Source organism: Macaca mulatta, chromosome 3 (assembly GCF_049350105.2).
Source record: "Macaca mulatta isolate MMU2019108-1 chromosome 3, T2T-MMU8v2.0, whole genome shotgun sequence".
NCBI classification, from domain to species: Eukaryota; Metazoa; Chordata; class Mammalia; order Primates; family Cercopithecidae; genus Macaca; species Macaca mulatta.
Genome location: NC_133408.1, coordinates 91,473,095 through 91,495,405, shown reverse-complemented (window position 1 = coordinate 91,495,405; position 22,311 = coordinate 91,473,095). Strand labels below are relative to the sequence as shown.

General features: G+C 42.7%; 1 protein-coding gene across 7 annotated transcripts in view; it reads right to left on the bottom strand.

Annotated features, from left to right (window-relative positions):
- ELMO1 (engulfment and cell motility 1) overlaps positions 1-22,311 on the bottom strand; it is a 575,941-nt gene that overhangs the window by 24,377 nt on the left and 529,253 nt on the right. For all 7 annotated transcript variants that reach the window (XM_015133709.3, XM_077995014.1, NM_001257647.1 and 4 more), the window contains 2 exon segments: positions 15,772-15,935; positions 8,472-8,584 (listed from right to left, as the gene is read on the bottom strand). In XM_015133709.3, coding sequence (XP_014989195.1) covers positions 8,472-8,584; positions 15,772-15,935 — 277 coding nt within the window.

The window sequence follows — 22,311 nt, the reverse complement described above, 5'->3', positions numbered from 1 at the left end:
GTAAGCAACTTGCCCTTGAGGGTGTATTGTGAACAATACTGATAGGAGAAGAGGACTCCAGCCCTGACAGTGTGGAAGACTCTCAGTCTCTCTGTTGACAGTCACTGTCTTCATAATTGCAATGTCCCAATCTCTTGGCACAGTGTCTGACACATAAAAGTTGCACAGTTGGTGTTGGCTAAGCTGATAAATGAAGACCCAAGGGGACCTGATCAAAATGCCTAAGGCAAGAAGTGTCTGTCACCTACAAGCCCCTTTGCGCCACTGTGCGGTTGGTACCCTTTGAGGCCTTGGCCAAGTTACCTCATTATTGTGCCTGAAATATAATTTGTTTTGAAGCCACTCTGACTAAAAAGCTCTTCATTATATTTTAAAAAAAGTGGTTTTCTCTCTAAAATTGCTGTCACTGCAAACCCATGGTTTAATTATGATTCTTTTAATAGAAATAGAAGTTTTAAGAATGGAAGTAAAAGCCACACAATGAACAAAGAAAATGCCCAAATTTGATCCACAAAAGGAGAGCGTCTCTGTGATTCTTATCTTCCTTGTCTTTAAATAGGGTTTGAGAATTCCGAAGCATAGTCAGAATACAGCAATCCATAGATTTAAAGGAATCTGAACTCTGGTGGAAAAAATTGAGCAGGAAAAAGGTCATTTAACAGCTAGGAAAACATTTGAAATTGCTAAGTTTCAAAATTATGCCATATATATACCAAACATGGGTCATTTTGCTGGGAGAGCATTTCAAAGGGAGAAAACAGTTATTCTCTGAGTAATTCACAGACATTTAAATTAGGCAAATGTGTACTTATGGGTTTTCCATGAGGACAGCAACTTTGGGAATTTGACTTGTAACTCACAACAGGAATTGTGAATTCCAGAGCAGGAGGCAATGGCTTTCCGAACGTCAACAGTGCTGTTGGGGGCCTGTGGCAGCTGCCTCTCCGCACAGGTTCTTTCCCCTGCCCTTCGTGGCTGTGATGGTCAGAAAGCCAGCTGGAGAAATCTGCCATAAAGTTTTCCTTTCCTTGCTGCATCTAGGTGATATGTTTGGCTAAGTGAGCAACTAAAGGGTGATAGAGGCTGGGAAGGAAGACAGTGAGAAGTAGTACTTGGACATGCTGGGCTTATTGTGAGTTAAATCTTAGCCTGTGCTTTATAGGAATCCCTTACTTCTCGAGCTGGGGTAAGTAAACTCTAGGGGTCAGCAGTGGGACTTGAAGCCAAGCCAATGTGTCACAATCAAACAAGATCAATGACAATTGATTTTGAGGAGAGGAATTAAGAAATTTAACTGGTGCACAGTATAATACAAACATACATTATTGTAGAGTAAATTGCACAGCTTAATATTCACATGTAAGATATATTGATTTGTAAGATTTCAAAAATTTTGCTGCTCTACTTTCAGGATAAATTTGTTTATCCAATGAATACTTGCTGTGTGGCTGTCTACAATGCACACAGCACTCTACTCGGTGTAGTGAAACATCTTTAGAATGGAAGGCAGACATGAAAGATGAGGCCAACGAGCTCAAGGAAAAGTAGCTCCCTCAGTTCTTCATGGCAGCTAAGAGAGAAAGATGTTGTTTCCCAGGTCTGGGAAGTAGGAACTGGGACAAATCAGTAACTCTGGCTAGCCTATGGAGAAAAAGAGGAATGCAGAAATCTCTTGTGCAACACATTCTTACATTTGGAAATGATTATAGAACAGTGGCTATTTATCAGAGTTTCAAGAGGCAAAACAGCCATCTTCCTTGCAAAGTTGCAGTTGATGTTTGTTTAAAGAAAACTCAAAGGGTCTGCAGCAGACAGACTTTCCTCCTTTCCAGAGCTTAAATTCCCTTGACTTGTATGACACCATCTTGTCCTGGTTTTCCTCCTACCTCTATTCTCTTATCCTATACAAGTTTCTTTTCTTCTGTCTACTACTAAAATGATAAAAAGCAAAAAGATCGGTACATCACAGATATAAGTGATGTGTTCCACTCCTCCTCACCAATTAGAAAGTCTTGGATGGATGGCAAAATATTGGAAAAAGGGGCTGAAAAGGCTGAGAAACTTGTCTTGACTCATAATCAAATGGGAGGCTACTCAGCCAGTATCTTCCTCACAGTAAAACGGGAGTCCTAAGGTTTGGAAGGCTTAGACGTTGTGTATTTCTGTCCTGAAGGGAAAGCCGCTACAAGGATAGCATCAGCACAGTGCGTCGACATGTTGGGTGAGACAGTTTCAGTGTCAGCCACCAGCAGCAGCTTGATTTGCAGTTTCTTTTATGGCAAGAAAAATGTGTATTTTCCTTTCAAACCCCAGCATGATGTTACTCGTTCCTTTATCCCTCTGGGCGATGAAAGAGTGAGTTGCATCACTAAAAGCAATTAGCAGGAAGCAGTGAGAACATTACCAAAGATTGTTTACTAGCATTTAGGTGAAAATAAGAGTTAATATGGAGGTCTTCCAGTCAATGACTAATGAGAGTATGTTAATAGCCAGGCTTGGTCTCCAAACCCAAAACAAAATATGGGGAGAATTTTGTGTTTCAATCTTGTGTGTGTGTGTGTGTGTGTGTGTGTGTGTGTGTGTGTGTGTGTGTGTGTGAAGGATAAGAGGGAAAAGCTGCTTCCACAGCTCACGAGCCTGGTAAGAAGGGCTGATTAAAGCTATTCCCAATGTCACATAGATTGCTATGGAGCTAATAACCACTGTCAACTGTAATTTTTTGCAGTGTCGTCCAACAGAACTTCCTGCAATGATGGAAATTCTCTATTATCTGTTTTATCCAATACTAAGAAAACAAATTATAAATTTTCTTTCATTTTAAGTAACTTAAACAGCCATAGGTAGTTCTATCAGATAGTGTAGCCCACTGTCTGTTTTCATCATCCAGGCTGAAGATAAGCTTGGGGCTGGTCCCCAGGTCTCTGGGAGAGCCCAGCAAGGTGAACAGTAGCAACCACTGCTAGGTGTGAAATGCCAGCCAGTTCAGTGAGACACAGGGCACAGCAAGAACCAAGCCCCAAGACTGCCGTGGAATCAGGACACATCTTTGTCTTGAGTGCAGAGCCCGCTGTCAGCAGCTGGGGGCTGACCCCGGGGGCCCTAAGAGTCCCATATTAGGGAGGAGAACAGGTTTTTGTAAAAGATGTCTTTAGAACACTTCCATGAGGATTCTGAATTTTCCCAAGGATAACCTAAAATGTGCCAAGTCTTCTGTGTGTTCAGAACAAGGTCAGCTTTCTGCCTAAGGTCCAACCTTTCCAAGTCACAAAACAAGAGGGACCCAGCAATGTGTTTAAAGGGAAATGTCATCTTTCGGGTGATGAGATCTAAGATTTTTTTTGTTGGTGCAAAAAAGGGAAACAACTATCGATACCGACGAAGGGCATCAAATCTTTCTCACTTCATTGAGCTTTCTTTAAAAGGACAGATTTGTGTTTTGATTCTGAATTCTGCCTCCCTGGACACAGCTGCTCACAGCAAATGACCCCTGAGTCCCCAGGTACTTTTCAAGATGATTTGGTCTAACAGATGCCTTGAAGTCACACATACCTGGGTGACACACCTGGTTCTGATTCTTATTAGCTTCGGGGCCTTGGCCTAATTATAAAAACCTCAGAAATCCCTGTTCTTCATAAGTATAATGGTCATAATTATATGAGTAAAATACACATAAAGTATGGATCCTACATCTTCCAGAATTGGTTCTCAAAACATATTTGTACTTTCCTGCTCTTCCAGTCAATAGTAGTCCCTCTCGTCCACACTACTGTCCCTCCATCTTTTGGGAACAATGATTATGCATTATTCTGACCTATTGGGAAGTGCCTTTTTTTTTTCCTGAAAATGAACTGGCTTTTCATAATTTGAAAATATGTATTTATTTATACCTGCCTTTTTGTAACAAAATATTAAAATAAAATTTCAACCAAGGATGGAGAAAGGAATGACCTGCTCCCCACAACAGGGCAATATGGTTACTGTGCCCGAACACACCACTTGGCTCTAGGTCTTCTGACGGGGCCTCCAGAGCAATGTAAGATATACCAGCCTTGTTGGCAGGAGTGGTAGGCATGCATTTTGCCCAACACTGAGTTCCAAGATAAGCCTGTCATGTCAGCACTTAGGGAATGCCAGTCAATCAAACAGACACTGTCCTCCGCAGGAGGTTTCATGTTATCACTTCTTGAAATGATTTCCAATGTTAGCCCTGGACTCTCACCAAGGCCATTCAATGTAAGTGATTCTGAAAGACCTTCATCTCTGAAATACAAGAGAAGTAGGGGGCAGTTCTTGAGCCTACAGATTCTCATGAAGCAAATAGTGGCTGGTATCATTTGGATCTGTGTCCTCACCAAATCTCATGTGGAATTGTAGTCCCCAGTGTTGGAGGTGGATCCTGGTGGGAGGTGACTGGATCATGGGGGCGGAGTGCTCATGGATGTTTTAGTACCATCCTCCCCTTGGTACTGTATAGTGATAAAGTCCTCTTGAGATCCGGTTATTTAAGTGTGTGGTACTTCCCCTCTCCCTGTCTTCCTCCTGCTGTGGCCATGTGAAGTTCCTTGCTCACCCCTTGCCTTCTACCATGATTGGAAGTTTCCTGAGGCCTCCCCAGAAGCAGAAGCTGTGATGCTTCCTGTACAGCCTGCGGAACTATGAACCAATTAAACCTCTTTTCTTTATAAATTAGCCAGTCTTAGGCATTTCTTTATAGCAATGCGAGAATGGACTCATACAGTGTCCCTAACACAGACAACTTCTGGGGTTTCATCTGAAATCTCTCCTGCAGGAGTCCAGGGAACACAGAAGCCAGGCAATTTCCATGCCAAGGATTCTGTGACCAGGGCTTATACTTCATGGTCAGTAAGTATAAGCTTGGGGAGAGAGTGGAGTGATGCAGGTTAGTGGCCTCCAATGCCACTCCACCTCCTGTGTTTAGAAATCTATATTCTGGCCAGGTGCAGTGGCTCACGCTTGTAATCCCAGCACTTTGGGAGGTGAGGCAAGTGGATCATCTGAGGTCAGGAGTTCAAGACCAGCCTGGCCAACATGGTGAAACCCCGTCTCTACTAAAAATACAAAAAATTACCCAGGCATGGTGGCGGGTACCTGTAATCCCAGCTACTCGGGAGGCTGAGGCAGTAGAATTGCTTGAACTCAGGAGGCAGATGTTGCAGTGAGCCGAGATCATGCCATTGCACTCCAGCCTGGGTGACAGAGCAAGACTCTGTCTCCAAAAAAAAAAAAAAAAAAATCCTATATTCTGAGGCGCTACGAGCTAAAATTAATAGTCAACATCATCAATGAATGTTTGATAATCTGCCCAGCATCAAAGTGCTATAGATGTATAATTTTACTTACCCCCTTACGGCTATTTGATAGAGGAACTAACATCATCCCCATTTGAAAGAAGAAGAAAGAGAAGCACAAAGACATTGAGCGGATTGCCCGAGGCTACCCAGCTAGTGAGTAGGGAGCAGGGACTTCAGCCCAGCGGATTGTGTCTTTTGAGAAATATTACCTCCCAGTTCTAATGTGGTTAGAATTCCCAGAAACCCAGATCTCTAAATGTCTGCATCTGACTCTTCCAGTAGCAGAGTTGCACATGAGACAGGCAGAAGGATCGCCAAGTATCAACTCAGGGATCTTCTAGCCAAACGTGGCATAGTCGAGTACTCTCTATTTGTTCCATCACTTTCCAGTTCTGTGGAACTGTAAGTTCTTTCATATTTTCCCTTATAAAGTTAACGACTTAAAAATTCACTCATCTGTATCCTATTCATTGTCAGACAAGTTTAAAGGGAGTATGCTGCTGGCTCCTGCACTGGGAGTGTCTGCTCTTGAACCTGTGATGACATCTGGCAGGCAGTTGTCCATCCCAGTCTGAGGTCTCATGTAGAAGTGCATATTTTTTGAAGGGATTAAAAATGTCATGTTCTCATTAATCTGTGTAAATCTAAATGGAATGTTTTGATGGGGTGATAGGAAACCAATTTCAGCACAGTCTGCTTTGAATCCCTATTTTTAAGCACAGAACCAGTCACCAGATTTGAAATCCATTTACCAAATACCAAAAAGCCTTCCTTTTTGCACTCGGAAGGATGATTTTGTATTAAACACAGATGGTCATGCTCCCTAGGGAGCTCAACTCATAAATTTATAATCTAGATGCTAATATTTTTTTTTGTTCAGGAGGTAGTTCATTATTAGAAAATTGGAAAAATTTACAGATACGGGACTAACATTTTTTAAACAACAACAACAACAACAACAAAAACGCTGTTAATTAATACATCTAGAAACAGGATTATTCTGATAGAACCCATCCACTTCAACCTAGTCAGGGAATTCTCATGACGCAGTAGACTAGAAGGTTAAATTGGTGCTAGGAGCTAGGTTGTGAGGGATTCTAGCTGGGCAGCAGTAGAAGCATTGGGTGTCTATTTGCCATTTCCCATCCCCAAACTTCTGTGTCCTTTGCCCAATGTCAAGTAAGTAAAAATCTTATAAATCATCTTTATGGGGGCAGTATATCCCAAACATTGATTTTTTCCAAAGGCAAAAAAGACATCAGGGCATACAATCGGCTCTCTGACTAAATGAGATCCTGGATCCCCTAATCCTGTCCTCCCACTTTACAGATGAGAACTTGGGGCCTTGAGAGGTCATGTGTCCTTCTAAAGACACCTAGATGGTTCATTAAAGAACTGAGAAGCCTAGCACCAAGTCCACTCACTCTGGCTCACTGCTTTTTTCCTACACAATCTTAAAGAACAATAGTAGCTCCCTTTTCTTGTTGTTTATTGTTGCCACATTCATAATCACCTCTCTTCCTCACGATAGCCCTAGGAGACAGGCATTGCTATCCCCATTTCAGATGGGGAAACTGCCCAAGGTCACACAGCTGGACAGTTGTAGAGGCAAGACCGCACCCACATTGCCCGGTTCTGGGGCTATGTCCTTGCCACTGAGCCCTGTGGTCTTCTTGGAACACCATTTACTCCGACATGATACCTGATGCAAGGAATGCGATGAGAGGAGGCATGAACTCATCCTTCAGTGGCTGAACGGGAGGGAGGAGTTCCCTCTTCCACTGCTCTCACTAATAGGAGGCTTTCTCTGTAACTCAGCCCTTATTATTCTGCCTATTGTCCTCTCCCGAGGCTCAGCCTGAAATTCACTCTAAGAGCTTCTCATCCTCTGTGAAGAAACTGCATTTTCCTTCCTCCATGAAGTTCTGCCTTCGGAAGTTCCTCAATGTGATGTTTAATGGTGACATGAGAAACACTTCCAATTTACTGAATATGCAGCACAGGGCAGTTAAAGTAAATGGCCGGGGGATGAGTTCAGCTGACAAACACAAAATGATTTTTGTCATTAGTGGGTGAGCTCTGTGGCTGAGCAGGGCATTCAGCAGGTTTCAAAATATCTGCCAAAGTTTCTCCTGGGCCATAACTGGTGTTCTTAGTATAGTTGCTAATGCCTATGCTTGCTCCTGCCTCTTCTTCAATCTCTTTGCCTCTTCCCAAATCTTACTTTACAGTTTTATGTTCTGGCTGTTTGCTTCTAGGAGTGTGTGGTATGAAGACTCTAGCTGTGCAATCAGCAGCATGTCAAGAGAGCAAGAAAACAGTCAAGGGTGCTTTACTTGTCCAGGAAAGAAACAGCTAGACATGTTTCCCACCTGTTGAGTCTAGTCTTTTGACATTCATTTGGATTTGACATTTTGAAGTTAGAATTTATAGAGACAATTCAGAAATCTGTCTTGAGAAATTATGTAAGTGATGCTACCCTATCTTAGTTCATTTACTTATATCCCCATATGAAATAATTCTGTCCTAGAAGAGAAGCAGTGTGGGGGATTTGACAATAAGGGCCATCCACGCTGAAAGCTTCAAGATCAAACCCAACAGTGGGTGCCAGCTCTCCTGCACCAAGGGGAGTCATTAAAAGGAAGGGTCCTGGAGCTGTGGAGTTTGAATCCTTGCTCTTCTGTGACTTTGGGCCAGTTTCTTAGCCCTTTAGCGCCTCCATTTCCTAATCTGTAAACTGGGCATAATCCTAGTAGTTACTTCCTAGGGTTATGGTGAGGATAAAATGCATGATAAAGTAATGCATTGTAACAGGTATCGGCCAGAACACAGATCTGGAAGTCAGAAGACTAGAGTTTCAGAAGCACCTGGCACATGGTAGGCTCATATACACGTCAGCTATTGTTGACACCACCACTAGCAGTTTTGTGGCACTAAATGGCAAAGAATGGCTCTTCATTTCTGTGGCTCTTCTGGTAATTGTGGACTTTGATTCTCTCTGGATGTGCATAGGAAGCAGAAATGACCTGGACTGCTATTCCTGTCCTGAGTACAATGCTGCATGGCCTACCCTTAAACCAACACCACACCCCTGTGATGCTCCAGGGAGCAGGCCACTGTTTACCCTATCCAAGTTTGGAGTGTCCCCAGAAACAATACCTTGCCTCCGCCGGGCGTTGAGTTTCCTAAAGCAGGTCCCTTCCACGAGGCGGTTCAGGCGTTGCTGTTTGATCAGCTCTAAGATTTCTGGCTGAATCTTCTCCTTTAGTTCCCTGTTAGAGGAAAAACACATTCCACAGCATGCCTTGAGAAACAGAGTGTGGCTTGGTGGGCATCATGGGCAGATGGGCAGGGGAGAACAAGTGCATCTTTTCATGACCATCTAATACCTCCAACTTGGCGCTTTAGAGAAGTGTTTATTAAGAGTCAGTGGCCAGGGGCATAAGTACAACACCACAATAGATTCTGTGACATTTACAGAATTCCACAAAGCACCAGTCACTTTAGTGATGTTTTTCCGGAGCTAAGTGTCCTGAGAAATTTCTTCTTTTATTTTCCAAAGCCACAGATATAAACTTACACAAAAATCCATTCAGCACTGCTAAGACAATCAATCCTTGGTCAACTTTTTTTCCCCTGTACCAGGTAAACTCTGAGACTGTATTTGTGATGATTAAACAGGCTTATTAGGCAATCACACGATTACTATTCCACAGCAAACACTGTATAGTGAGCAAACCACAGGACCACTTTTGCTTCAAATTCCATCATTCACAAATGGGGACAACACTGTCCCAGATTCTAGCCCACAGAGACTGAGATAATCATGGGATAAATGAAAGATTATTTGCATCTTGTCTCAGGCTAATGCAATATAATTTAGTTTGAGATCCATTATGCTGCAAAGATATCATGATAGAGTGAAATGGTTTTATTTTTTTTTAGAGCAGAAATTTTTATCACAGGAAATTTTACATAGCACCCTAGCATTTGAGTCTAGTAAAGCCAAAACTATTCTAGTTGAAGCTGGACAGAGAGACCCAGAGCCCATTCCTCACAGCAGTGTTCTAAGAAGCATTGGCCAGAACATAGATCTACAAGTCAGAAGACTAGAGCTTCAGTCTAGGCTCTGCCCCCATGACTAGCATTTCACGTAGCTCATCTAAGTCTCAGTTTCTTCATCTATAAAATGGGAATAAGAATCTTTCCTGCTGTGACTCCCAAATGAGACAGAGTACAAGTCTTTATTAAGCACTGAGCAGGAATGTAAGGCACAACTGAATTTGCTTTGGTGACATTCTCTCCTTTCCTCAAGCCAAACAGTTCATAGGCCTATATTACCCTGTAGTCAAGGTTCACACATTCATCAGCTTCCACCTTAACTCTGGACCTGCCCTCACGCTGAACTGCCAGCAACCTGTTCTCACATGGTGCTCCATTCCAAGGCGAGAAAGGGACTCATGCATGTTGGGCATCTACTGTGAGCCGGGTAGCGCAATATGCAGTTTTAGCTCATTTAATCTTCTTCCCCTCCCTCCTGAAAATAACATCTTTTGGGGAAGGTATTAATTTCATCATTCCCATCTTACAGAAGGGGAAACAACTCACAGAGGTTACGTGTAGAATATGGGCACAGACTTAGGTTTTCCTTGTGCAAACTGCTTTGATTTACTCATCAGAAAAAAGAAAAAAGTTACATAAAAGGATAAGGCCATCTAACAGGGTATTCTAGTACTCCATTAACACATTTTTTTGAGGCTTAAGTGCCCTCAAACATTCTCTCATTTGATACTGTTGCAACTGAACATCTATAAAGCATAATATGGAAATTCAGTCCTAATAATAGTTTGGGACATTTGTAAAGTCTTCCCTGTACAGGTCTCTTAGGGTCTCATTTCAGACTTTCAGATCACTAAACTATTTATTATCAGCGCGTAGCTCTTCTAAAATGGACTCAGTAAATTGCAGCTTTGATGAACCCTGCACTGAGTGGAAAAGAAAGCTGGTATCTGCCAGGGAGTTGCACACAGCAATAAATCACTTTATTTATAAATCAACTTCCAAGTCCAGGTGACCGGGCGCACACAAAGACATGGTACCAGAGGATGGAGAAAATCTGGGAGAAAGAGTTTTGGAATTTCATCAATTCTTAGGTTATAGATATATATATTTAAATAATAGTTTCACTAGGCCAGGGTTGAGTTATTAAAATGGAGCGGAGGATGCAGTGATGAAGACCAAGAGAAGGAAACCATTGAAGGAATTCTGAGTAATCTTAATTGATGCTTTATGACTTTTTCGTGTAAGACCCAGAGGTGCCTGCCACAACACATTTCATCATGGAACCATATTGTGAGGATGCACTATCAGAATAAGAGAATCTGCTGCTACAAGAATTACTCCTTTTTTTTTTTTTTTTTTTTTTTTTGTTATAAGCCCCCAAGGACTCCAAAATGTGACCAGGCAACGAAGGAAACGAGACAGCTCTTTCCTTCTATTGCACTACTTGGCTCATAGCAGGTGCCCACCAGCTCTTTCTTTTTCGAAGCAATTTCTTCTTTCCTGGCAAATGGACTCAGTAGCCGTAGAATTCACACACGTTAAGAAAACATAAGTAAGCCCTACAGTATGTTTCTGTGGCTGATATCTGCCCTCTGGGGTAAGCCAGGTAATAGCTTCATGGGCTACAACTGGCTTTTGAAATTCTGAGCTTGGGGTCAATCAGGCCAGAGCTATGGGTTTACTAGCTTTGCTTTGATAAATATCTTTCTCATTCTATCCAAAGGCCTTGCCAATAAATAAAAGGAAGAAGATTAAAGGAGAAAGGATTTAAAGAGTGTGTGAAGAGCAATTCAAAGTCTAGCACTGTTTCTGGAAAACAATTTCAAGTTCAGGTCCAGTAAGGCCACTGCTATACACAGAAGGCAGACAGCACCATTAGACTGGTGAGATTCCTTCTTTGACTTGGGGCCTGCCCTACTGAGCAACTACCCACTGTCCATCTCTCTGCTGAACCCCAAGCTCAGCTGTCTGACTGTCTAATTGGACGTCTCGTAGCTTCATATATCCAAAGCCGAACTTCTGATCCCCTGCTCCACTTGGTCTGTCCTTTAGTTGTTAAGGCCCAAAACCAGGAGTTCATCCTTGACTTCTCTCTTTCTCTTACATCCCTAGATATTTCCTAATCAATCAGGAAATACCTTTGTCCCTTCTCTTCAAAATGGATCTCATTTTCAGTACACTATAATCATTTCTCATCACCTCTTGATTGGGTTATTAAAATAGCTTTCTCATTGATTTCCCTGCTTCCAAAAACTTGCTTTCTCAGAGTCTATTTCCAATACAGTAATAGAAAGATTATTTAAACACCTAAGTCACATCACATCATTCCTTTGCTCAAAACCCTCCAATGGCTCCCCAACAAGGCCTTGTGTAATGGAGCTCCCTGCACCTTTCTGGCCTCACCTTCCATTGCTCTTTCCCCCTCAGTTATTTTGCTCCAGCCACACTGGCCTCCTCTTTATTCACTAAACACCCAGACCTCTCCAACCTCAGGGCCTTTGCCCTGGTGGTTCTCTCTGCCTGGAATACCCTTCTCCCAAATACCCACATGGCCTGCTCCCTTAGTCCCTTGCAAGTCTGTACTCAATTGGCACCATCCTAATTAGAGAGCTACTCTAACCAACATATTTAAAACTGCACTCTATTTCCCTTATCTTGCCTTGTGCCTCCACTGCATGTATCTCCTCTTAACATGCTATCATCTTATTCACCGTGTGTATTGCCTTTTTTCTCCCTACTAAAATATAATCACTGTGGGGGCAAGAAATAGGTCTGTTCTCTTCACTACTGAATTGCCAACACATAGAATAGTGTCTGGCACGTGGCAGGCGCTCATTAGATATTTGTCAGCTGTCTGAACACTGAACATTGTATAACTGACCAGACTGTCTCCCTCGCATTGGTTATGAGAAAGCTCTGAGTGAAGCATGTGGCAGATCTTTAGCGAGGATGCAGGTTTGCAGGGTAGGCATCAGCTTTATTCCTGGCTTTGTTTTTGCTTTTCTTTCCCACTGATTTCTGTTGTACTTTCTAAGACAAGGGAGAGGCATATATTAATACAAATACATGCACAGTGTCAGTTTTATCATTTACATATCAACAGTATCACAACTTGTTAAATTCTGATTACAGGCTAGTAAGACAGAACATTTCTTCAAGTGAATATTAAGGCCCGGGCATATGATAAGTGCTTTTCATGCATTACTTTGTCAAATCCTTATGACAATCCGGTGATGTAGACACTTTGACACTTTTGATATCTTCATTTTTAGAGATGAGGAAAGCAGGCTTAGAGAGCCTTAAACTTGCTTACAGAGCTACACTTGTAAATGACCCCAGGTCAGTCTGATAGCAAACTGGGTCGAAGTTTTACACATTTTGCTTCACTGCTTTCACTGATGTTTGTCCTCGCATCTCCCCTTCCTTTCCAACATAGTGTTAAATGATCCATTTTTGGACTATTCAAACTTTTTATAACCATTAACTCCGATTAATTGTGTGGATGGACTTATCTTCCTTGGTAAGTTGCACTAAATAAGACATAACAAATACCTCCTCTTTGAAACAATTAGTCAAGAGCTAAGAAATAAAACAGAGCTTCTTCAACCCACTGAATATATATTCCCCAAAATATTTATTCACATGGAGTTTACATTTTTCTTCTCAGGAAACATAACCATTTTGTAACAACAGGGTGTATTAACAGCTCAAGTGGTCTGCATGGAGCTGAGGTTTGCCACCATGCTGTGTGTGGCATACACAGAGGCAGCAGGCAGCCTGATGGCCACTGGGATTCCCCACTGGTGGTCAGGCCCCAGTCAAGTTGCTGTCCCTGTCTGCAAAATGAAAAGCTTGAACTGGATGGCCTTAAGGGTGATTTTCAGCTCAAAAATCCCAATATCCTAACCCTCAAGCTTGGGTTAGATCCATCTCCTCTGTGCTCTTCGTGTAACTAAGCACTGAGCCCAGTCTATGGTAAATCCGCCACCCCTAATCCTAGCCTGTGACAGAAGGAGGCCAAGTGTCTCTGGGTCTCTGCCTGCCCCCAGCACCTTGCGCAGGGCCTGGCATGTAGGAATTGTTCAATATATGTTTGTGAAATGAACAAATGAATGAAAACAAGCATACATGGTCTACTCCTCTATTCCTTTCTCTTAGGTGACTTGGGTTTATTGTGTGAGCCATTTTGGCAGAAGTTAGACTTCATGTAACCCCATAATGAATTCCTGTCTAGTAGATCGCTCTAATAGGCAAAACATACCGCAGCTACCCTCTGCCGGTTTCAGAGGTTGGGGTAAATATCAAACTGGTCCCTGGCCCTCCTGCTTAAATGCTGTGGCTCCTAACCACTCTCTGTGACTTTGCTGCAGCTACAGATATGCAGCTACAGATATCAAGACCTCCAGTGGGCCATGGTACTTCTCGGTCCTTGGCCGAGGGATGATGCAAAAGCTACATCCATGCAGAAGATTCCCTTCATATTTGGATTGTTTCAAAGATAAGAGCATCTTATAATACAAGGGGAAAGAAACTTCAGAATGTCACAGGCAAAGTCTTAGGAAGTGAAGATATAAAGCCAAAGTAGGAGTAAAATGTTCGCACTTGCCATGAGGTTAACAGTCTTAACTTGAAAAAAGTCAAGGTCAAACATAATTCATCAAATGTAATTCAGAGTCACTTGCCTTTAACGGAAGTGATTCCACAAGTCTCCCTTCAGGTTTTAAGATTTATTATCAAAAGCATAATAAAGTGTCCTATGTTTATACATCTGCTGAAACATGTTATGAAATCCAGTATACTGTAGGCCCTGGGATGGGGCAAGGAGCCATTGTCCCTCTTTGCAGGTGAGAAACTGCATCTCTGAGGAGCCAGTCACTTATCCAAAGTGCATCCTGCTTGGTGTTTCTAGCTGTTACCGTCTTCTGGCTGAGGACCAATGCAAAACCCCAGCAGTACCTCTTGTCAAGGCTAGCTGATGCTTATGCAGGTATGACTTAGGTTTTGCAATGATGAAACCAAAGCACCTTGGAAGCATTTTCCCTCCCCAGCTGACTGACCTCATGCCAACTAGTCTGCAGGGTTCTACTCCACAGTTTCTAACAGTGCTTCTTAAGATTGGAAAACAAATGTACAGATATTACTGCTTAGCTATTGTCCTTTTAGACCTGTGCACTTTTTAAACCTCATTTCAGTCTCTCACATTGCAAAGAAGCTTGGGCAGGGCAAACAAAATATTAGCTGAGGGGTCATAGACTTGAGGCTCAGTCCTGGCTCCTCCACTTGTTAGCATGGTGCTCACCCCTCCAGACTAGCGTTTGCATAGGAATAAGACCTGCCTATCCTGGCCTTTGCATGGGAGTAAGGCCTGCCCATCTCACAGGGATGTGAAGAAATGAAATAGCATGAAGGGTGCTTTACAAATTGCCAAGCATTAGAAGTGTCAAATACTGGAGGTCAACAAACAAAAAGGGAAAGAATCAGAAACAGAAAGAGAGCATGTGTGCGTGGTAGGGGAGTATAGCCTTCAGAATTAAAACTATGTTACAAGTTGGCTTCATGCAAAAGCTCAGAAGAAGCTGTGTCCAGTCTTCTGAGGACAAAATGAGAATAAATATCAAACACATATGCCTTTCCCTATTTTTTTCCTCTTTAAAATTGACCCAGCTCTTAGAACAGGACAAAGGAAGGGAAACAGAGCAGTTCTAAGAAAAGATGAAGCAAGCAAAATACCCTTCATGTGTGAGTTCAGAACATTTTAAAGATTGGAATACATGAAATTTTGCAATGCTTGCAAGTGGCGTTTCTTGCAAAGTCCTGTGAAGGGGGGCATGCTGCCTCCCCACTGTAGGACTGTAGGTTCATAGTCATGAAGGCCATATAGCATGCTGCGATGCCAACCAGTGCCAACAGGGCAAAGAGGAGGTAGTTCACTCTCTTCCTCTCAAGCTCTCACTCCCACTCATTTGGACTCATGCTACTTTCATTTTCATATTGCTTTACCTATGGATGGGCCTCACTCTGGCTGGCTCGGAAGGTCTTGCTATTCAAAGGGCACCTGCATGAAATATAGTTTTACTGGACAAAGGGAAAAAAAATTGTTCCAAGTGTTGGAAAAGGTCCAAACTTTTAAGCTACAAATCCCTGGAAGACTTGTCACTAAAGGGGCCAGTTCCTGGTTTAGATCCATTCTTCCAACACCTGGCCCACTCCACTCAGCCCAGCCCTTCCTCAAGGAGCTGCTGAGACTCCCCTAACTAAATAAGAGATCCCTCGGAATGTCTTCTGCTGACCTTCCCTGAGGAGCTCACGGCACAGCCCAGCTTCGTGATAGGCAATCATTCGAGAAATAGTGGGTTAGAGTCTTTTGGGAGACAGAGGTCAATACGGGGTAACTTACAAAATCGGGCGGGACTGGAAATCTTCCTGGTTCATCCTCTCGGACTGGCGGATTTTCAGGATCTCAGTGTAGCTCAGGTTCTGCAGTTTGCTCTTGAACTGGTCCAGGGAGCTAGGCTTGGTTGTAAGTGCTCTCATAACCTGCTCCTTCACCACCTGCATTACCTGCAGATGAAAGGAAAACCATCATTTTTCTGGGGGCTGACCTTTCCCATTCAGAAAAGTCTTTCCGAGTTAAGGGCTCCCTGCTTCCCTGGTGCCCTCTGCATGCATGCTCAATATGAACCTTGAGCGTGCTTTTCCAAAAGAGTAAACTTCCATCATGCCCATCTTTCATTTTCTCTTGTATTGCTGGAACACAAGAAAGGAAATGGATTGATAACAGGGAACTGGTAGGGTGGGGAATCTTGGGGTGGGAGGCGGACTCCACTTGCTTGACATATTATGTGACTGCTGCTGACTCAACATTGTAAACAATGCCAACTCAAGAGTCAGGAATGAACGAAGGCCAAGCAGCAGCTAGAGCCCTGCATAGTAATTATTTTTTTCCAGGAGAAAATCACTGAGATACAATTAACTGTGGAAGTTTGGTTGGCGCTGCTTCAAATGAATGTGAACAGATACTCACACCCCCCTCTCCCAGACTGCTTTCCCCATGTAGTTAGGGCCTGAGTGTTCATACTAATTATGCATTTGGAAATGTGCATGTGGTATTGCCTCTTTGAGCCAGGCGCTAAAAAAAGAGGTTTATTAAATTAGAACAGACATATCCCACTGGAAGCTTCACGAAAAAAGAAGAATATGGTAATTTTCTGCCTCAGGACAGGGCTAGCCCACAAGGAGGCAATTAACCACTGCCTCTATTAATGTGGGTTCATCTTCATCAGGATGCATACAGCAGGAAAAGACCAGAAAAAACACAGAAGCATCTCAGAGTGGAATCTTGCTGCTTCTTTTTTCACCCTCCATTACAGATGATAGCAACAAGTGATACCATTTATAGGAATCTATGTGCCAGATGCTATGGTAGGTGCTTTATCTATGTTTTCTTTCTTTAGCCACTCAAATCTATGAGGTAGATATTACCATCAACTCCACTTTACATATGAAGAAACTGAGGCTTTGAAACCTTAAGAAACTTCAAAATCATACCATTGGTCGTTAAGTGGCTGAGCTGGGATTGGATATCAGGATTGTAAACACCCGACTATGCTGCCACCCATGCCACCATTCTTCGTGTCATTTGGGAACTTAAAAATAAGGCAAACGACAGATGCACCCCTGCTATATGTTGAATTCTGTGCTAGGCAGTTTGCTCTTTATCACCTTATTTAATCCTCCCTCCAATACGGTGGAGGTGCCATTACCACTATGTAAAAGGAAAGGAAACTGACTGAGAAAGGATTGATGACTTGCCCCAAATCACACATATGTAGTTGAATCCTAGGATCCCAAGCAACCCAAGAGGATGGATTTGGCATAGACTAGATGTTGAACAAATATGCATATGATGTATTTCTTGCCTTCTATGAACTAATGGTCTCAGAAAGGTGGACATGGCCAAGGATCATTACAGTAGAAGTGCAGAGACGATAGAGATGACAGGCTGATGGACTTTGTTGGCAGGTGGATAGGCTTTTCATTGAAGACATTTCATGGGAAGGGAAATAAATGAATAATCTAGAACACCACTGTGTATCAGCTGCTTTGAACCTGGGTTGCATCTGAATTGGAATTAGTCACATAAGCATTGTTTCATGCCCCCAGCATAATGTCATACAGGCAAATTTCCAGTTGATCTTTCACCAGATCTGTTTTTTTTTTTTAACTTAGGCAAAATGCCAAATTTGGAGTGCTTGACAAATTTGGAAATTGTGACCATCTAACATCATGTGGCAAAAATGATTAAATTTGGTCAAAGTTGAGCTATAATGCTTTGCTGTATCATATGAGGGGCACCATAGGGGGTGCTGCTTTGCCCACTTAGAGAGACTCAGAATTGAGCCAAGGAGATCATTACTGTTTGCCAATGATATCTGGCTTTCTTGTGGGAGGTTGGACATGATGAGAGACAAAGATATAGTGATAAGAATACCAAAAATGAAGATATGATTTTCAAACAGAATCAGGTTAAAGCTAAGAGTTTTAGAGCGATCTCCACTCCCCTCATTTTACAGATGAAGAAGGTGATTCCCTCATGTCATTTGTTTCTTAAGGGGATGTCACAGAGATAATGGTGATTACACCACATCTGCCTAGACACAGCAATGAGCCAAAGTGGTCACGTGACCTGAGCTGACCAATCAGCATCCTTCCCCAGACTTTTCTGCCTCAGACTTTTCTGTCTTGAGGCAGACCCGAAGCATGCTCTCTTTCCCTCAAATTGAGAACTGTAAGACTATGTTCCTTCATATTTAGGAAAGGGGAAGATAATGAGACTAATGCCGGTAGAAGCACACAGAAGACAATAGATGTGTGTGTGTGTGTGTGTGAGAGAGAATGTTAATAGTTAAGCCTTGTTCAACTGTAAAGGTAATTCAAGTCCTGCATTTGGTTGTTTGGTTACAAGAGCCTTTTTTTTTTTTTTTTTCCTTTGGAAGATGGCTTGGATGATGGCTTGACTGTTCCTGTCACTTGCAACCAAAGAATCCCAACAAATACATACAGTGATGTCCAAGAGGAGGACCAGCTGTGGGGCTGAGATTGTCCAGGGAAAGGGAGGAGTAGGAGAGGGAAGCTGGATAGAAATAGCAAAGTTAATTCAACAAGTGACTTTAAAAAATCGCCTGCATTTACAGGCTCATGGGTGCACCTCTGCATGGAAATCATGATGATCCCTTATGGAATGTGGGGAACTCTTTAACTCCTACTTATAGATTATGCTTAAAATCCACTCCTAGAGCCCCATTCCTCTAGCTTAAGACTTTGATCCTTGCTAGATGCAAGAATACATAAATAGAATAATCCTTTGAATTTTCCCCAAATCACTTATACTTCAGTTTGAAGAAAGTATAGAACTTTTCCTAAGACTAGGTTGACAGGGAGAAGGAAAAAGCAGGCACCTGGCCCCAGAGGAAGGGATGTAAGCAGTGGGTATAAAGCACAGGACAGAGGTTGGTGGAGTGAAAGACTAGCTTCACCTACTTCACTTCACAGTTGTGTTGGCACCAGCCCTGAGAAGTTCTATGGTCACTCTGCATGTCAAGGAAAATAACCTCAGTGAAAGGTATCATTAATTTTTTTAAGAAGACAAAAGAGTTACATAAGTCAAACATTCCTCTGTGCCTTTGCAATTTAGCTACAAGGTTTACAACTGATAGCTTTATGTCTCTGTTACTGTTTTGCATGTGAAAGACATTCACAAATCAAGACATTCACAACCACCATCCTTAACTCTATCTTCCTTAGAAAACATCACACCTTTTACTATTTGTTTGAAAAACCCACAGACGGTGTTGTGGAGGCATCAGAAAATCAATAGAATTAAGCTTTTAGTTACAGTACGTGCTTTGCCACAGACATCAAAGACAGCACACTCTTAGAATCTGCATTCGCTGTTGGTATTGCCCCCTCATTCAATCGATGTCTGGACCCTGTCAGTGGTGTGTTTCTGGAGTCTTCTTAGCCCATATTCTCTGTAATAATGTTACAAATTACAAAAAAAGTGAGAGTCCCACAAGACATTTGTACTTCGAATTAAGAAATCCTTTTGGTTCCTTGGAAGACCAGGTTAAAGGTACGAGCATAGGAGGTTCCTAAATGGAATCAAGCATTCTGGCAAAGTCCACCTATGTCCCTGCTCTCATTGTTGGTCATGTAAATGTGCTCCTGTGTTTTATCACAAGACCTACTGAGTCTACATGTGCTCCTCATCCAATCAGTTCTCCCATCCTGCCTTTAACCCACAAGCTTCATCCAGCATCATTTATCCATTTTTTTAAACAAATGTTTTGTGAGCACCTACTCAGTGCAAGGAATGATGAGACACTGCAGGCCTTGCGCCGGATGAGCTCTCGGCCTGGGACAGTGGGAAGACACATACTTGCCTCACCCAAGGGAAGACGTGATGTCACAGGGGAGCAAGGGGTCAGGTGTTCACTCCACGAACACTTATGGAGGCCCTCCCAAAGGGCTGAGGGCATAGCACCAGGACTTTAGCCGGGGCTGGTGGAAAGGTCACATGCAGACAGGCTGAGGTGCAGGGGAGGGGCCATTCTTGGTGACAGCAGCAGCCTGAGTGAAGTCTTGGAGGGGGAAGGAGAACATAGCCGTGGGTGGGGAAGAGTGTTCGGCAGTTTTGTTTAGTTGGAGAAATCAGGTGGAGCTGCAAGGTGTGGTTGAAAAGCAAGCTGGGTCAGATGGGGGATGGCTTTGATGGCTAAAATGAAAACTTTGGATTTTTTTTGTTTGTTTGTTTCTGTAACTAAGGATATGTCACCAGAGGACTTTGGGGTCTGTGAAGGAATTTGATAATATAAAGTATGTTGGAACGCTTATAAAGAAGTCATTATTTCTGCTCTAGCTGGGGTAAGGAGGGGATGTTACAGAAGTCTCCATGGCTGAGACAACATTTTGCTTGGAGGATGAATGGGAGTTACTCAGGTGAAGTAGAGGGAGAAGGGAATTCTAAGCAGAAGGACCAGCATGAGCAAAGGCAAGGAGGTAGGACGTACATGCTTCAAGCATGGAAGAAAACATGCTTTTGGAGTCTACATTAGTAGCTTTTGGCAAACAGACAGGTACTAGCTGCAGTATAGCTTCTCAGCCTTTAGAACACCACACGTGATTTTGAATCCAGCATGCATGTTTCCTGGGGCTTTGACCTTCCTCAAGACACTCAATCTCTCTCAGACTCATTTTTACTATCTTTACTCATTTTTTTTTTTTTTTTTTTTACCACTCCTAAACTAGGAGTACTAATCATTTAGAATTCAAACAGTTGTAAACTGGATAATACCCCACATCCTTTACAGTACATACTGGATATCTAGCAAATGTAAGTTCCTCTTCCTAAGCCTTAGTTTGCTCATTGTAGAGTGCTAGTAATAATATGAAATTCACAGTGTTGTGAAATCTAAACAAAATATTATAGCCAAATTACCTAATATACTGAAGAGAACATATTAGACACTCAACCAATGTCAGCTCCCTTACAATCCCAGAAGGAATTTACGTATGTAAGAAGCTTCTCCTGTAAAAATATTTTGGACAGGGTATTCCTGGGCCACACATGCATCAGCTGACAACTTGGTAGGAATGCAACTTCCTGGGCCCACCCCAGATTTACTGAATCAGAAATGCTAAGAGTGGCACCCAGCAATCTATGTTAACAGTTCTCTAGGTGATTTTAATGCATGCTCAAGTATGAGAACCACTGATTTCGGCAAACATCCAGCACCCCTTCTGAGTCTTCCATATGGCATCTACATCTTCCAGCGAGTCTTGTCATATCACCAGCAAGCAGTGAAGCTAGTTATTGGTGTACATTTCATGCTGTCTAGATTGTAAGTCCCTGGAGGGCAGGAACTATTTCTTACTTGTATGATGGCCCATACTACTTAATACAATATATTCCAGAGTGTAATATGGTTGGTATGAGCAATGCCAGAGGCTTTTAGGCTCCCACCTTTCATCTGTAGATTGACACAACAAATAAGTCCTTAGCAGAATGATGAGTCTGCCAACAAGGTTTATAAAGCACACTTTCACAAAGCCAAAGAACAAAGCCTGTGGCTGTGGGATGGTGTCTTAGGGCTCCAGCAGTCATTTTGGGCTTCTTTCCAGGGAAAGAGCTGGAAGGCGATAGATCTACAGCCAAGTGAAGGGTTTCTGGAGAAGGTACAATGGTGTATGCTACTGGGCACTGCCACTAACAGGTGGTCAATACTTACAAAAAAAGTACAGTTTACCCCCAATCAGTGGTGTCCATTAAATTGATTTATCTTCACGGTGGAGAAAAGGCTGTCTTAGGAAAAACAGATGCCAAGCCAGTCTAGCTAAAAATGACTCATGTGGGGGAGACTTTATTGCTGGACCATTTTTCTTCCTAGGAATGTTCCTTACACACAACAAAAGGACTGAAGGCTCACAACAACCGAAGAATTGGAAAGATTCTGCCTGCAGAGGGGTCTGGGGGAAGAAGACCCTAAGTGCTCATGTGTGGGAAGGATAATTTCCCAGAGGCCAGGGATCGCTTTGGGGCTACACTCTAAGGGTACAATGTGGAGAAATGGCCTTGCCCAGAAAAAGTGTGAGAAGTGAGGGTACAAACTGATGGCTTACCTGGTAGGGGCAATTACTGATCCCTCCTTGGCCTACCTCCATATAGAGGTCTTTAAAATTGGGTCAGCTTCTGGAAACTCACATAGTTTTACTTTATAGTTTTGCCAGATCAGGGAGTGGAGTACCGAGGCCAGGCCATGCATGCAGGACACTTTGCTGAGTGGTGTCATGCATATTAACACGAAGGAGAGAGAAAATAAAGGTGCTGTCTGGGCTCAAGGAGTAGCAGTTGAGGTTTCTGAATTTATTTTAGGACAGT